The following is a 16,769-nucleotide window of genomic DNA, read 5'->3' as shown; positions in this document are numbered from 1 at the left end:
GTGCTATTAATTTAAATACCTAAATTCACAACAGTTCATGACATAGGGGGTGGCCTATCTTTTTTGCATGATGGCATAAGTCATGGCCTTTACAGTAATGGTTCAGGATAGTGATATATGGAAAGCAGCAGCACTTACAAAAGCGACTTACATAGGTTAATTATATTACAAGGGGCATTGTCCCTGGTTAAGTGCCTTGCTCAAGGGCACAATGGTGGAAGCCAGATATTGAAACTCCATGCCAGGCTACTGCATGCTGACCCAGCTCCTCCGTCACTAGGCTACCACCGCCCAAAGGACAAAATCAGACCGAAAACCGTCAGCCAAAATCACAAGTTGTGTATGAATGTGCTGTGCTTCGTGACATGAAATAATCAGAGCCGGACAGTAACGGAGTACATTTATTTGAGTACAGTACTTGAGTACAATTTTGAGGGATCTGTACTTTACTCGAGTATCATTTTTTGGGGAGTAGGCCTACTCATGACTTTACTCAAGTGCATTTGAGAGGCAAATATTGTACTCTTTACTCCACTACATTTCTATCCATAACCGTGAGTACCCATTACTACTTCTAAAAAAAAAAGGAAAAAAGAAAAATCTCGGAAACCCTCAATTTGTTGTTTCCCTCTCAAACGTGATAAGATTGTGCAGCCGCCACTGATTGGGGCAGCCTATCAGCAATCACCTTCAGCTTTCCGCCAAAGTCAACTCCATGGTCAGATTTAGACGAAACCATGGAGGAAACAATGGATGAAGACCCAGCAGGTCCATCCCGGGAATGTGCCAACCTGTGGCCCCACCTCGCCAGACTATTTAAATTTTCTGAACAAGTTAATGATAGTTTTCGCTTCAAGTGTTTCAATTACAAAATAGTATTTTGTATTATGTATTAGAAATACTGCCCATCCCTGGCAACATGGTAAAAAGATGAAAATTACTTGATTTTACTTTTTTTACCAATTCATTTGACATTCTCCAAGGTATTAACATTAACATTTTTCATAACTCCATGTAGGACGTTTCTGTACATAAATGTAAGCACTGTGGCAGTAGTAATGCAATATTTAGAAAATGTAGGCTACTATTGTACTCTTGATACTCAAGTACTTTTAAAAACAAACACTTTAGTACTTTTACTTAAGTAGACATCTGACTGTTGTACTTTTACTTTTACTTGAGTAAAATTTAGCAAAGGGTATCTGTACTTTTACTCAAGTAAGGAAGCTGTGTACTCTGTCCGCCTCTGGAAATAATGTATCACTAGAGCTTAAGGAGAGATGCTGCATAACACACATTACTAAAATGTATTCTCTTTTCAGCTTTGTGAGTTTTACTGAATTTGCATTTGCGTTGATTTTAGGCAAATCAATAGTAAAAGGTAAGTTCCTCCTGTAGACAACTGCAGCTATAGCAGCATTAACAACTATAGGAAAACCTAGTTTTTGAGGATGTTAGAATATACAAATATGCAAAGTAGGTGTTTTGTTTTTGAAGTTAGCGTTGAAGTGAGCACCACTACCAACGGACTTCCAACGGGTGAAATGGCCAATGCAAACACTACCCACACACATTGACCCTAAAAATGCACACACATCATGTCGTTTGCTTATTTGCATGGTGGCTTATTGTTATAATTCATATTACAGGGTATTTTGTTTTTGTTTTGTTTCCATGGCACCACTTAGGGCAAAGTCATAAAAAAGTGTCCATTATTTAAGTTACTGAGGCCTAGAAAGTAGGGTCCTTCTATGCTACCAGTGGTAGTATTAAAACCATGGGAAGATTCTTAACAGTGAGTCTTTTCAAGTGGTAATATGCAAATATACAAATATGAAATTGTTTGAGGTGGACCTGGTGCAGGTGTTCAAATATGTGTCCCTCTTATCACCATGGGAGCACCCTTAACTCATTCCTTTCATATGGGTGGGTTCTACCTAGTCTGGCTTTGGCACATTAGTGAAATGTTTATAGATCACTTTCTTACTTTAAATATAATGGTATTTACCAACTTAAGACACAAAAAAGCCAAAAGACACAAAAAAGTCAAAGCCGATATCATTTACAGTATTAGACACAAAACAAGGCAAAACTGAAATTCAAGAAAATATTTTATTCTTTAAAAAGATTAAATGAATGAATGAATTCCATCCAGCAGGAAAAATGCATAAATGACACACTACTGTATATACTCGAGTGTGAAAAATAAATTTGAGAAGTAAAAGATAGCACTCACTTTTTTAATCGCCCTGAGGAACATTTTGGGCAAGACGCCCTTCTTCAACGTGATTATGGTGTTGTGCTATTGTAACCTGATAATTCGTGGGTTTGCGGAGTTCACACTCTCCAGTCTCTCAGGCGTGGGCAAGACGAAGACAGGTTACACTTCGGTTATAACTTCTTTTATTCACACAACCAACTTAGACAGACAACCAGCAACGCGCGTTCACTTCTCCCTAGCTTCACTCCCTACTAAAACCATCCGGTGCGGAAACCATTCCCCCCGAACCAAAACACCCCACTCTCAAATGTATGGGGAACTAAAATCCTAATACGTTAATCATTCCCCATTACATTAACAGAGGAATGGATGAAGACTTAATTAAATAAATTGACATTAAACAAAATAATAATATAATAAAATCATTGTTTACACTATTCTCACCATAATCACACTATTATTACCATACTAGTTATACTATTACCACACTAGTTATACTTTACACTACTGCATATAAAATGCAATCTGTATATAACCCTGAAAGATAGGAAGGATAAATAGTGACATATTCAGTAGAAGCAGAAATAGAAACAATCAGCTCAGGCATGTTTTATATTGATGTAGTGTCTTGATACATTGCTATCTTGTATAATGCTTGTTTAAATGGAAAATACTTAACAAAAATGCTCATTTTGTAACACATTAGAAGTTATACTTGAAAAAGAAAAGACACCTTTTGAGTTGAAAATACATAGGCTACATAACATGTAAGTAAATTAATATATATATTGTATCTCTTCATCTCTTGAACAATGTAAACCGAGAAATCTGATAATGCCATACAAATATGTATCACTAGGGTTACAGTAAAAGAGGGATGATGAATGCACACTATTGATGCTGCAGACAAACTATTGATAGGTCCACACACTACTTTAATTTCCTGCTTTGTGAGACTAACTGAACTTTTCAAAGCTCATTTTTTGCTCTTCCTCTTCTGATTATCACTCTTCTCATTCTTCTTCTTGTGGAAAATCTGTCCATCGGGCTGCTTTCTCCAGCTCAGTTTGGCGTCTGCTGGAAGCCCATGCTCTTGCAGCTTCTTCTTGATCTGAGGAGCAGAGCACAGCCCCATTTTTAGGCTCCACCATGACTTCAAAACATGATTTCAAACAATTTCAAACATAATTGTGGAGCTCACAATGAGCCATCAATCAATAGTGATATGAGACGTGAGAGTTTTAAACTATTTTAACTAACTATCTTCTTTAAAAAATCCTCAATAACTTTTTTAGTATGATTGTGGTTGTATCATTGCAGCCTTATCCTTTTTGATTGGCTGGTGGGGTGGCTGTTAAGTCTGTATATCGGGACACCAATGAAGTAGATCTGGTTAAAAAAGTTAAATTGCCGTTCCATAAAGCTCTTTTGAATGGTAACTATAGCAACCATAGTAAACGACGGTTGAACTAGGATGCAGGTTTTGCAACAATGGAATCAATTGTAAACAAGCTAACTAACTACCCACCGTTATCACTGTAACTTCACGATCGTGGAGTTCTTTGCCTCTGCCTTATCTATTATTCCGTATATTGGGACACTTTGGCAGCCATTATCCCTTACATAGCTTGATATCATGTCATTTTGCATCATTATAAAGTATCATTGCAGCTTCATGTGCAACAGAGAAAATGACTGACCCACCTGGTCTAATATGGCCTCTTGAACTGCAGCATCATTTACATTCACGTCAGACTGAAACCGGATCCTCTGAAACTGGACAGTCTTCTTGACCTCTATAAGACAGACCAACAAGAACATGGTGAAATGTCTGTAGAATGAAATCATAGACTCACTTTAGCAAGGAAATGTTTTGGTAAGGGATGGCTTGTTGGATATGACATGGTGTCTTTTCTCACCACCATAGCAAACAAAGGGTCTCCTCACAGAGCAGTCCAGAGCTTCCCACTCAGTTTGGTTCAACACAACACACTTTGAGGCAGAGGCTGTGGGCGTTTCACTGAGATTAAAGATGGAAGAGAAGTTACTACCATCAGACCACTGCCAGCCAACCCTGTGTAGACCTATCCATGTATAGCTGTTTGCAGCAGCCATCTTCTTTATCTCCTCGTCCTCCACTGCATTCTTCACAGTGGCCAAGTCAGTGTGCTTCTCTCTGCAGTAGCTCTGGGCCTCTATCCATGTTTTCGTTGGTGAAATTGAAATGAAACCATGGGTTGTATTTAGCCTCTCTGTTAGAAAAAACAACAGGTAGGTAACACACAAAGTCAGCTGAGAACTAGTCGGAAAAAGCAGTCCCAGATGAATAGTGACTAATATTAAACATGTGCATATGATGGCTGCATGCAAAAGAAGACTCGGATTCAGTCAAACTTAGAGTGTTGATCAGTTGACATGGCAAGATGGAGATTGCATTCATTGATTAACCTATTGGTAGGTGTATGGGCATGCTAAACCAATTATTACAAGTCACCTTGACCCTTAACATACTATGTTGTACTGTTCCATGCTTATGTTATGATATGTTATCCAACTATGATGCTCAAAACAAAATGCTAATACTGAAGAGCTCTCTCACCATCATAGCAGATAAAAGGGTGACTATGTGTCTGGTTGTGGTTTTGCGATTGACCACCAACAATTGCATTATATGTCTCAGGAGTCGTACTGGAAGAGTGGTAGAGGTGGTAGAGTCCTATCCAGGGCTTAACACTGATGCTTTTGGGACCAGTGCAAGAAGCTCTGCAGCTCCTCGCTGTCACTGATGGTGGCCAGGTCAATGTGCTTCTCTCTGCAGTAGGTCTGGGCTTCAGTCCATTTCTTGGGGTCAGCTACATAGTGGTACTGACGAGAGGCGTGTATCAGTGTATCAATCTGTCCATCGGGCTGCTTTCTCCAGCTCAGTTTGGCGTCTGCTGGAAGCCCATGCTCTTGCAGCTTCTTCTTGATCTGAGGAGCAGAGCACAGCCCCATTTTTTTTAGGCTCCACCATGACTTCAAAACATGATTTCAAACAATTTCAAACATAATTGTGGAGCTCACAATGAGCCATCAATCAATAGTGATATGAGGCGTGAGAGTTTTTTAAACTATTTTAACTAACTATCTTCTTTAAAAAATCCTCAATAACTTTTTTAGTATGATTGTGGTTGTATCATTGCAGCCTTATCCTTTTTGATTGGCTGGTGGGGTGGCTGTTAAGTCTGTATATCGGGACACCAATGAAGTAGATCTGGTTAAAAAAGTTAAATTGCCGTTCCATAAAGCTCTTTTGAATGGTAACTATAGCAACCATAGTAAACGACGGTTGAACTAGGATGCAGGTTTTGCAACAATGGAATCAATTGTAAACAAGCTAACTAACTACCCACCGTTATCACTGTAACTACGCATCGTGGAGTTCTTTGCCTCTGCCTTATCTATTATTCCGTATATTGGGACACTTTGGCAGCCATTATCCCTTACATAGCTTGATATCATGTCATTTTGCATCATTATAAAGTATCATTGCAGCTTCATGTGCAACAGAGAAAATGACTGACCCACCTGGTCTAATATGGCCTCTTGAACTGCAGCATCATTTACATTCACGCCAGACTGAAACCGATCCTCTGAAACTGGACAGTCTTCTTGACCTCTATAAGACAGACCAACAAGAACATGGTGAAATGTCTGTAGAATGAAATCATAGACTCACTTTAGCAAGGAAATGTTTTGGTAAGGGATGGCTTGTTGGATATGACATGGTGTCTTTCTCACCACCATAGCAAACAAAGGGTCTCCTCACAGAGCAGTCCAGAGCTTCCCACTCAGTTTGGTTCAACACAACACACTTTGAGGCAGAGGCTGTGGGCGTTTCACTGAGATTAAAGATGGAAGAGAAGTTACTACCATCAGACCACTGCCAGCCAACCCTGTGTAGACCTATCCATGTATAGCTGTTTGCAGCAGCCATCTTCTTTATCTCCTCGTCCTCCACTGCATTCTTCACAGTGGCCAAGTCAGTGTGCTTCTCTCTGCAGTAGCTCTGGGCCTCTATCCATGTTTTCGTTGGTGAAATTGAAATGAAACCATGGGTTGTATTTAGCCTCTCTGTTAGAAAAAACAACAGGTAGGTAAACACACAAAGTCAGCTGAGAACTAGTCGGAAAAAGCAGTCCCAGATGAATAGTGACTAATATTAAACATGTGCATATGATGGCTGCATGCAAAAGAAGACTCGGATTCAGTCAAACTTAGAGTGTTGATCAGTTGACATGGCAAGATGGAGATTGCATTCATTGATTAACCTATTGGTAGGTGTATGGGCATGCTAAACCAATTATTACAAGTCACCTTGACCCTTAACATACTATGTTGTACTGTTCCATGCTTATGTTATGATATGTTATCCAACTATGATGCTCAAAACAAAATGCTAATACTGAAGAGCTCTCTCACCATCATAGCAGATAAAAGGGTGACTATGTGTCTGGTCGTGGTTTTGCGATTGACCACCAACAATTGCATTATATGTCTCAGGAATCGTACTGGAAGAGTGGTAGAGGTGGTAGAGTCCTATCCAGGCGCTAACACTGATGCTTTGGGACCAGTGCAAGAAGCTCTGCAGCTCCTCGCTGTCACTGATGGTGGCCAGGTCAATGTGCTTCTCTCTGCAGTAGGTCTGGGCTTCAGTCCATTTCTTGGGGTCAGCTACATAGTGGTACTGACGAGAGGCGTGTATCAGTGTATCAATCTGTCCATCGGGCTGCTTTCTCCAGCTCAGTTTGGCGTCTGCTGGAAGCCCATGCTCTTGCAGCTTCTTCTTGATCTGAGGAGCAGAGCACAGCCCCATTTTTAGGCTCCACCATGACTTCAAAACATGATTTCAAACAATTTCAAACATAATTGTGGAGCTCACAATGAGCCATCAATCAATAGTGATATGAGACGTGAGAGTTTTAAACTATTTTAACTAACTATCTTCTTTAAAAAATCCTCAATAACTTTTTTTAGTATGATTGTGGTTGTATCATTGCAGCCTTATCCTTTTGATTGGCTGGTGGGGTGGCTGTTAAGTCTGTATATCGACACCAATGAAGTAGATCTGGTTAAAAAAAGTTAAATTGCCGCTCCATAAAGCTCTTTTGAATGGTAACTATAGCAACCATAGTAAACGACGGTTGAACTAGGATGCAGGTTTTGCAACAATGGAATCAATTGTAAACAAGCTAACTAACTACCCACCGTTATCACTGTAACCACGCATCGTGGAGTTCTTTGCCTCTGCCTTATCTATTATTCCGTTATATTGGGACACTTTGGCAGCCATTATCCCTTACATAGCTTGATATCATGTCATTTTGCATCATTATAAAGTATCATTGCAGCTTCATGTGCAACAGAGAAAATGACTGACCCACCTGGTCTAATATGGCCTCTTGAACTGCAGCATCATTTACATTCACGTCAGACTGAAACCGGATCCTCTGAAACTGGACAGTCTTCTTGACCTCCTATAAGACAGACCAACAAGAACATGGTGAAATGTCTGTAGAATGAAATCATAGACTCACTTTTAGCAAGGAAATGTTTTGGTAAGGGATGGCTTGTTGGATATGACATGGTGTCTTTCTCACCACCATAGCAAACAAAGGGTCTCCTCACAGAGCAGTCCAGAGCTTCCCACTCAGTTTGGTTCAACACAACACACTTTGAGGCAGAGGCTGTGGGCGTTTCACTGAGATTAAAGATGGAAGAGAAGTTACTACCATCAGACCACTGCCAGCCAACCCTGTGTAGACCTATCCATGTATAGCTGTTTGCAGCAGCCATCTTCTTTATCTCCTCGTCCTCCACTGCATTCTTCACAGTGGCCAAGTCAGTGTGCTTCTCTCTGCAGTAGCTCTGGGCCTCTATCCATGTTTTCGTTGGTGAAATTGAAATGAAACCATGGGTTGTATTTAGCCTCTCTGTTAGAAAAACAACAGGTAGGTAAACACAAAAGTCAGCTGAGAACTAGTCGGAAAAAAGCAGTCCCAGATGAATAGTGACTAATATTAAACATGTGCATATGATGGCTGCATGCAAAAGAAGACTCGGATTCAGTCAAACTTAGAGTGTTGATCAGTTGACATGGCAAGATGGAGATTGCATTCATTGATTAACCTATTGGTAGGTGTATGGGCATGCTAAACCAATTATTACAAGTCACCTTGACCCCTTAACATACTATGTTGTACTGTTCCATGCTTATGTTATGATATGTTATCCAACTATGATGCTCAAAACAAAATGCTAATACTGAAGAGCTCTCTCACCATCATAGCAGATAAAAGGGTGACTATGTGTCTGGTTGTGGTTTTGCGATTGACCACCAACAATTGCATTATATGTCTCAGGAGTCGTACTGGAAGAGTGGTAGAGGTGGTAGAGTCCTATCCAGGCGCTAACACTGATGCTTTGGGACCAGTGCAAGAAGCTCTGCAGCTCCTCGCTGTCACTGATGGTGGCCAGGTCAATGTGCTTCTCTCTGCAGTAGGTCTGGGCTTCAGTCCATTTCTTGGGGTCAGCTACATAGTGGTACTGACGAGAGGCGTGTATCAGTGTATCAATCTGTCCATCGGGCTGCTTTCTCCAGCTCAGTTTGGCGTCTGCTGGAAGCCCATGCTCTTGCAGCTTCTTCTTGATCTGAGGAGCAGAGCACAGCCCCATTTTTAGGCTCCACCATGACTTCAAAACATGATTTCAAACAATTTCAAACATAATTGTGGAGCTCACAATGAGCCATCAATCAATAGTGATATGAGACGTGAGAGTTTTAAACTATTTTAACTAACTATCTTCTTTAAAAAATCCTCAATAACTTTTTTAGTATGATTGTGGTTGTATCATTGCAGCCTTATCCTTTTTGATTGGCTGGTGGGGTGGCTGTTAAGTCTGTATATCGGGACACCAATGAAGTAGATCTGGTTAAAAAAGTTAAATTGCCGTTCCATAAAGCTCTTTTGAATGGTAACTATAGCAACCATAGTAAACGACGGTTGAACTAGGATGCAGGTTTTGCAACAATGGAATCAATTGTAAACAAGCTAACTAACTACCCACCGTTATCACTGTAACTACGCATCGTGGAGTTCTTTGCCTCTGCCTTATCTATTATTCCATTATATTGGGACACTTTGGCAGCCATTATCCCTTACATAGCTTGATATCATGTCATTTTGCATCATTATAAAGTATCATTGCAGCTTCATGTGCAACAGAGAAAATGACTGACCCACCTGGTCTAATATGGCCTCTTGAACTGCAGCATCATTTACATTCACGTCAGACTGAAACCGGATCCTCTGAAACTGGACAGTCTTCTTGACCTCTATAAGACAGACCAACAAGAACATGGTGAAATGTCTGTAGAATGAAATCATAGACTCACTTTAGCAAGGAAATGTTTTGGTAAGGGATGGCTTGTTGGATATGACATGGTGTCTTTCTCACCACCATAGCAAACAAAGGGTCTCCTCACAGAGCAGTCCAGAGCTTCCCACTCAGTTTGGTTCAACACAACACACTTTGAGGCAGAGGCTGTGGGCGTTTCACTGAGATTAAAGATGGAAGAGAAGTTACTACCATCAGACCACTGCCAGCCAACCCTGTGTAGACCTATCCATGTATAGCTGTTTGCAGCAGCCATCTTCTTTATCTCCCTCGTCCTCCACTGCATTCTTCACAGTGGCCAAGTCAGTGTGCTTCTCTCTGCAGTAGCTCTGGGCCTCTATCCATGTTTTCGTTGGTGAAATTGAAATGAAACCATGGGTTGTATTTAGCCTCTCTGTTAGAAAAAACAACAGGTAGGTAACACACAAAGTCAGCTGAGAACTAGTCGGAAAAAGCAGTCCCAGATGAATAGTGACTAATATTAAACATGTGCATATGATGGCTGCATGCAAAAGAAGACTCGGATTCAGTCAAACTTAGAGTGTTGATCAGTTGACATGGCAAGATGGAGATTGCATTCATTGATTAACCTATTGGTAGGTGTATGGGCATGCTAAACCAATTATTACAAGTCACCTTGACCCTTAACATACTATGTTGTACTGTTCCATGCTTATGTTATGATATGTTATCCAACTATGATGCTCAAAACAAAATGCTAATACTGAAGAGCTCTCTCACCATCATAGCAGATAAAAGGGTGACTATGTGTCTGGTTGTGGTTTTGCGATTGACCACCAACAATTGCATTATATGTCTCAGGATTAGGTACTGGAAGAGTGGTAGAGGTGGTAGAGTCCTATCCAGTAAGCTAACACTGATGCTTTGGGACCAGTGCAAGAAGCTCTGCAGCTCCTCGCTGTCACTGATGGTGGCCAGGTCAATGTGCTTCTCTCTGCAGTAGGTCTGGGCTTCAGTCCATTTCTTGGGGTCAGCTACATAGTGTGGTACTGGACGAGAGCGTGTATCAGTGTATCAATCTGTCCATCGGGCTGCTTTCTCCAGCTCAGTTTGGCGTCTGCTGGAAGCCCATGCTCTTGCAGCTTCTTCTTGATCTGAGGAGCAGAGCACAGCCCCATTTTAGGCTCCACCATGACTTCAAAACATGATTTCAAACAATTTCAAACATAATTGTGGAGCTCACAATGAGCCATCAATCAATAGTGATATGAGGCGTGAGAGTTTTAAACTATTTTAACTAACTATCTTCTTTAAAAATCCTCAATAACTTTTTTAGTATGATTGTGGTTGTATCATTGCAGCCTTATCCTTTTGATTGGCTGGTGGGGTGGCTGTTAAGTCTGTATATCGGGACACCAATGAAGTAGATCTGGTTAAAAAGTTAAATTGCCGTTCCATAAAGCTCTTTTGAATGGTAACTATAGCAAACCATAGTAAGCGACGGTTGAACTAGGATGCAGGTTTTGCAACAATGGAATCAATTGTAAACAAGCTAACTAACTACCCACCGTTATCACTGTAACTACGCATCGTGGAGTTCTTTGCCTCTGCCTTATCTATTATTCCGTATATTGGGACACTTTGGCAGCCATTATCCCTTACATAGCTTGATATCATGTCATTTTGCATCATTATAAAGTATCATTGCAGCTTCATGTGCAACAGAAAATGACTGACCCACCTGGTCTAATATGGCCTCTTGAACTGCAGCATCATTTACATTCACGTCAGACTGAAACGGATCCTCTGAAACTGGACAGTCTTCTTGACCTCTATAAGACAGACCAACAAGAACATGGTGAAATGTCTGTAGAATGAAATCATAGACTCACTTTAGCAAGGAAATGTTTTGGTAAGGGATGGCTTGTTGGATATGACATGGTGTCTTTCTCACCACCATAGCAAACAAAGGGTCTCCTCACAGAGCAGTCCAGAGCTTCCCACTCAGTTTGGTTCAACACAACACACTTTGAGGCAGAGGCTGTGGGCGTTTCACTGAGATTAAAGATGGAAGAGAAGTTACTACCATCAGACCACTGCCAGCCAACCCTGTGTAGACCTATCCATGTATAGCTGTTTGCAGCAGCCATCTTCTTTATCTCCTCGTCCTCCACTGCATTCTTCACAGTGGCCAAGTCAGTGTGCTTCTCTCTGCAGTAGCTCTGGGCCTCTATCCATGTTTTCGTTGGTGAAATTGAAATGAAACCATGGGTTGTATTTAGCCTCTCTGTTAGAAAAAAACAACAGGTAGGTAACACACAAAGTCAGCTGAGAACTAGTCGGAAAAAGCAGTCCCAGATGAATAGTGACTAATATTAAACATGTGCATATGATGGCTGCATGCAAAGAAGACTTGGATTCAGTCAAACTTAGAGTGTTGATCAGTTGACATGGCAAGATGGAGATTGCATTCATTGATTAACCTATTGGTAGGTGTATGGGCATGCTAAACCAATTATTACAAGTCACCTTGACCCTTAACATACTATGTTGTACTGTTCCATGCTTATGTTATGATATGTTATCCAACTATGATGCTCAAAACAAAATGCTAATACTGAAGAGCTCTCTCACCATCATAGCAGATAAAGGGTGACTATGTGTCTGGTTGTGGTTTTGCGATTGACCACCAACAATTGCATTATATGTCTCAGGAGTCGTACTGGAAGAGTGGTAGAGGTGGTAGAGTCCTATCCAGGCGCTAACACTGATGCTTTGGGACCAGTGCAAGAAGCTCTGCAGCTCCTCGCTGTCACTGATGGTGGCCAGGTCAATGTGCTTCTCTCTGCAGTAGGTCTGGGCTTCAGTCCATTTCTTGGGGTCAGCTACATAGTGGTACTGACGAGAGGCGTGTATCAGTGTATCAATCTGTCCATCGGGCTGCTTTCTCCAGCTCAGTTTGGCGTCTGCTGGAAGCCCATGCTCTTGCAGCTTCTTCTTGATCTGAGGAGCAGAGCACAGCCCCATTTTTAGGCTCCACCATGACTTCAAAACATGATTTCAAACAATTTCAAACATAATTGTGGAGCTCACAATGAGCCATCAATCAATAGTGATATGAGACGTGAGAGTTTTAAACTATTTTAACTAACTATCTTCTTTAAAAAATCCTCAATAACTTTTTTAGTATGATTGTGGTTGTATCATTGCAGCCTTATCCTTTTTGATTGGCTGGTGGGGTGGCTGTTAAGTCTGTATATCGGGACACCAATAAAGTAGATCTGGTTAAAAAGTTAAATTGCCGTTCCATAAAGCTCTTTTGAATGGTAACTATAGCAACCATAGTAAACGACGGTTGAACTAGGATGCAGGTTTTGCAACAATGGAATCAATTGTAAACAAGCTAACTAACTACCCACCGTTATCACTGTAACTACGCATCGTGGAGTTCTTTGCCTCTGCCTTATCTATTATTCCGTATATTGGGACACTTTGGCAGCCATTATCCCTTACATAGCTTGATATCATGTCATTTTGCATCATTATAAAGTATCATTGCAGCTTCATGTGCAACAGAGAAAATGACTGACCCACCTGGTCTAATATGGCCTCTTGAACTGCAGCATCATTTACATTCACGTCAGACTGAAACCGGATCCTCTGAAACTGGACAGTCTTCTTGACCTCTATAAGACAGACCAACAAGAACATGGTGAAATGTCTGTAGAATGAAATCATAGACTCACTTTAGCAAGGAAATGTTTTGGTAAGGGATGGCTTGTTGGATATGACATGGTGTCTTTCTCACCACCATAGCAAACAAAGGGTCTCCTCACAGAGCAGTCCAGAGCTTCCCACTCAGTTTGGTTCAACACAACACACTTTGAGGCAGAGGCTGTGGGCGTTTCACTGAGATTAAAGATGGAAGAGAAGTTACTACCATCAGACCACTGCCAGCCAACCCTGTGTAGACCTATCCATGTATAGCTGTTTGCAGCAGCCATCTTCTTTATCTCCTCGTCCTCCACTGCATTCTTCACAGTGGCCAAGTCAGTGTGCTTCTCTCTGCAGTAGCTCTGGGCCTCTATCCATGTTTTCGTTGGTGAAATTGAAATGAAACCATGGGTTGTATTTAGCCTCTCTGTTAGAAAAAACAACAGGTAGGTAACACACAAAGTCAGCTGAGAACTAGTCGGAAAAAGCAGTCCCAGATGAATAGTGACTAATATTAAACATGTGCATATGATGGCTGCATGCAAAAGAAGACTCGGATTCAGTCAAACTTAGAGTGTTGATCAGTTGACATGGCAAGATGGAGATTGCATTCATTGATTAACCTATTGGTAGGTGTATGGGCATGCTAAACCAATTATTACAAGTCACCTTGACCCTTAACATACTATGTTGTACTGTTCCATGCTTATGTTATGATATGTTATCCAACTATGATGCTCAAAACAAAATGCTAATACTGAAGAGCTCTCTCACCATCATAGCAGATAAAAGGGTGACTATGTGTCTGGTTGTGGTTTTGCGATTGACCACCAACAATTGCATTATATGTCTCAGGAGTCGTACTGGAAGAGTGGTAGAGGTGGTAGAGTCCTATCCAGGCGCTAACACTGATGTTTTGGGACCAGTGCAAGAAGCTCTGCAGCTCCTCGCTGTCACTGATGGTGGCCAGGTCAATGTGCTTCTCTCTGCAGTAGGTCTGGGCTTCAGTCCATTTCTTGGGGTCAGCTACATAGTGGTACTGACGAGAGGCGTGTATCAGAGCAATGCAGATGCCTGTAAAAAGTTAAGAAAGGGAGCTTAAGCTTAGCTTAGCATAACAACACAAAGAGTAATGGGGGGTTACATTGTACACATAAATTAATTTATTGTATGGCCCCCCATAGACGGAATTCCATGAAACTTGGTATAACCCCAGAGACATAGACATTCGATTTGGTGCAGTGCAGAACAGCTCGAATATAGTGGTGATTAAAGCATTTTTGTCTTTTAATTTTTTACGTGGGGGAGGGGGGGTGCAAATCACAAATGAGTGGTTATGGGCTAGGTTGATGCGAGTACTTGGGACCGACATACCACACAAATTGTTTGGATAGTTATTTAGGGGCCTAGTGCTGGGGAGTGGGCCCCGGGGACCAAACACTTATTTTCCATGAAAGTGTAGTGGGGCTACATGTCCCACCAAGTTTCATGTGCCCTGGTATTTCAGTTTCCCGGGAATCATTGGCCAAACATTCAACATAAATAAATAAATAAATAAATAAAAAAATAAATAAATAAAACATGACAAAAAAATAACTTCTATATGACCGCTAAGCCAACTATGCTAACAGAGGTCATAGTTCCTATATGTATAGTACAGTACAGTACAGTACAGTACAGTACAGTATTATGTATACTCTGTGTGTGTGTGTGTGTGTGTGTGTGCGCTTTTCTCTGAGAGAAAATGTTTGCATACCGTAAAGGAACAGGATATCAACAGCCTTTCTGTCCATTATCAGAGAGTTTACCTGTAAAAAGAAATTTAAAATGAAAATAACTAGATGTACCGCAGAGCGGTACAAAATATGACCGCCGCCCAGTCCAACACATTTTTTCCACAAAAATAAATCACGCTGGAAGGCCTATATGATTCTAACTGTCTCACTAAATTGCATTATCCACACTCAATTCTCACTGGTATCTGCTAGACAACAAGTACCAAAACATGATTAGTTCATAGATTTCACATGTAAAATTCATTTTATACAACCCCACCTCCATCTTGCCTGTTCATAATTCTGAGAAATTCTTGAATTGTGTGCATGTGTGCATGTACATTTTTATGTTATGTGTGTGGGTGTGTGTGTGTGTGTGTGTGTGTGTGTGCATGCTTGTGTGTGTGCCTGCGTATGTGCCTGTGTATGCATGCGTACATATGTCTACTGCGTGAGTATGTGTCATACGTATGATTACTGTGAATGTATGTGTGTGCGTGTGTATCTGTTTATGCATATGTGCATATGGAATGGGTTAACATGACCCCTGGAGGCAAACATACGCAAAAAATTGGTCATCCTAGGCCCTATGGTTCTCAAGATATTCACTGAAAACTCTGTTGGTGTACAGTCACTAAATGGTCACATAAATTAATTTGTTGTATGGCCCCCCATGAACGTAAGAATCATAATGATCCTACACTTTTAATTTCATGCAGTTTTGACCATGTCAGCCAGAGATATTGTGATTACAACACCTAATTTTTTTTGCTTTTTCATTTTTAACTTGGTGGTATAGATGAATTGAGTGGTAATGGGATTGTTTGACATGGCCCCTTAAGACCAATATACAAAAAAAAACAGGTGGTCCTCCTAGGCCCTACGGTTCTCGAGATATTCACAGAAAACTGTGTCCGGCCACCTACAGGCCAGTTGGTGTACAGTAACATAAATTAATTTATTGTATGGCCCCCCATTTACGGAATTCCACGAAACTTGGCGTGCATTCAGAGGGTGTCATACTGATCCTACAATTTCATGCAGTTTTGACCATGTTAGGTCACAGATACGTGCGATTATAACACTTTTACTTTTTCATTTTTAACTAGGTTAACTAGGCTATACATGAAATGAGTGGTTATGGAATGGGTTGACATGGCCCCTTAAGATCAATATACAATAAAAAGGTGGTCCTCCTAAACCCTATGGTTCTCGAGATATTCACAGAAAACTGTGTCCGCCCTACCCTCCTTTCGGGGGTCCAGTCCAGCGGGGTGAGTGAGTGCGCAGCAACGTCAACATAGTTCTTTGCCGACAGTCCTCGGCCTTGTGGATAAAACAAAAGGTGATGTGAAATCTGGAACTATTTTGGATACATCGCGAATAGTGAAGGCAAGCCATCAGGTACACAGAGGCCCGTTTGTAAAATATGTTTCAAAGTCATTTAAAAGCAGTATGCTACGCATGGAACTTGGCTAAACACCTCGCAGACATATCCCAACATTTTTAAAGAGTTCAAAGAACGACAGGTTAACGAATATGCTATAGAAAACACAACTACATGGTTAGTGCCAAGTTTTTCTCTTCTGTGTTCTTCTCTGAAAGTGAAACGAGTATGGTTCTCTGGGATAAAGCGAACCTTCCTTCATCAATGAATTTTG

General features: G+C 41.0%; 2 protein-coding genes across 2 annotated transcripts; both read right to left on the bottom strand.

Moving 5' to 3' along the window:
* Nucleotides 1-2,212: 2,212 nt before the first annotated feature.
* On the bottom strand, nucleotides 2,213-9,914 carry LOC125289104. The gene is made up of 12 exons (XM_048235788.1): nucleotides 9,719-9,914; nucleotides 9,505-9,596; nucleotides 8,542-8,911; nucleotides 7,861-8,193; nucleotides 7,645-7,736; nucleotides 6,683-7,052; nucleotides 5,940-6,334; nucleotides 5,088-5,191; nucleotides 4,821-4,960; nucleotides 4,141-4,473; nucleotides 3,926-4,017; nucleotides 2,213-3,332 (listed from the first exon to the last, which is right to left on the bottom strand). The coding sequence occupies exons 1-12, from the start codon at nucleotides 9,912-9,914 to the stop codon at nucleotides 3,198-3,200; spliced, it is 2,652 nt and encodes an 883-aa protein (XP_048091745.1). The 3' UTR covers nucleotides 2,213-3,197.
* Nucleotides 9,915-12,217: 2,303 nt separating this feature from the next.
* LOC125289103 lies at nucleotides 12,218-15,136 on the bottom strand. The gene is made up of 5 exons (XM_048235787.1): nucleotides 15,090-15,136; nucleotides 14,108-14,407; nucleotides 13,428-13,760; nucleotides 13,214-13,305; nucleotides 12,218-12,622 (listed from the first exon to the last, which is right to left on the bottom strand). The coding sequence occupies exons 1-5, from the start codon at nucleotides 15,124-15,126 to the stop codon at nucleotides 12,218-12,220; spliced, it is 1,167 nt and encodes a 388-aa protein (XP_048091744.1). The 5' UTR covers nucleotides 15,127-15,136.
* Between the last annotated feature and the right edge of the window lie 1,633 nt (nucleotides 15,137-16,769).

This window comes from Alosa alosa, chromosome 24 (genome assembly GCF_017589495.1).
Source record: "Alosa alosa isolate M-15738 ecotype Scorff River chromosome 24, AALO_Geno_1.1, whole genome shotgun sequence".
NCBI classification, from domain to species: Eukaryota; Metazoa; Chordata; class Actinopteri; order Clupeiformes; family Clupeidae; genus Alosa; species Alosa alosa.
This window is presented reverse-complemented; position numbering and strand designations above follow the sequence as displayed.

Excerpts from the sequence above, each read along its gene's own strand:
- LOC125289104 (XM_048235788.1), bottom strand. The coding sequence starts at position 9,914 with ATGGCTGCTGCAAACAGCTATACATGGATAGGTCTACACAGGGTTGGC. Across the intron at positions 8,912-9,504 it reads AAGAGGCCATATTAGACCAG|ATCAAGAAGAAGCTGCAAGA; the intron begins GTGGGTCAGTCA and ends TCTGCTCCTCAG. Across the intron at positions 4,961-5,087 it reads CTGATACACGCCTCTCGTCA|CATCAGTGTTAAGCCCTGGA; the intron begins GTACCACTATGT and ends TGGTCCCAAAAG.
- LOC125289103 (XM_048235787.1), bottom strand. The coding sequence starts at position 15,126 with ATGGACAGAAAGGCTGTTGATATCCTGTTCCTTTACG. Across the intron at positions 14,408-15,089 it reads TGATATCCTGTTCCTTTACG|GCATCTGCATTGCTCTGATA; the intron begins GTATGCAAACAT and ends AACTTTTTACAG. Across the intron at positions 12,623-13,213 it reads AAGAGGCCATATTAGACCAG|ATCAAGAAGAAGCTGCAAGA; the intron begins GTGGGTCAGTCA and ends TCTGCTCCTCAG.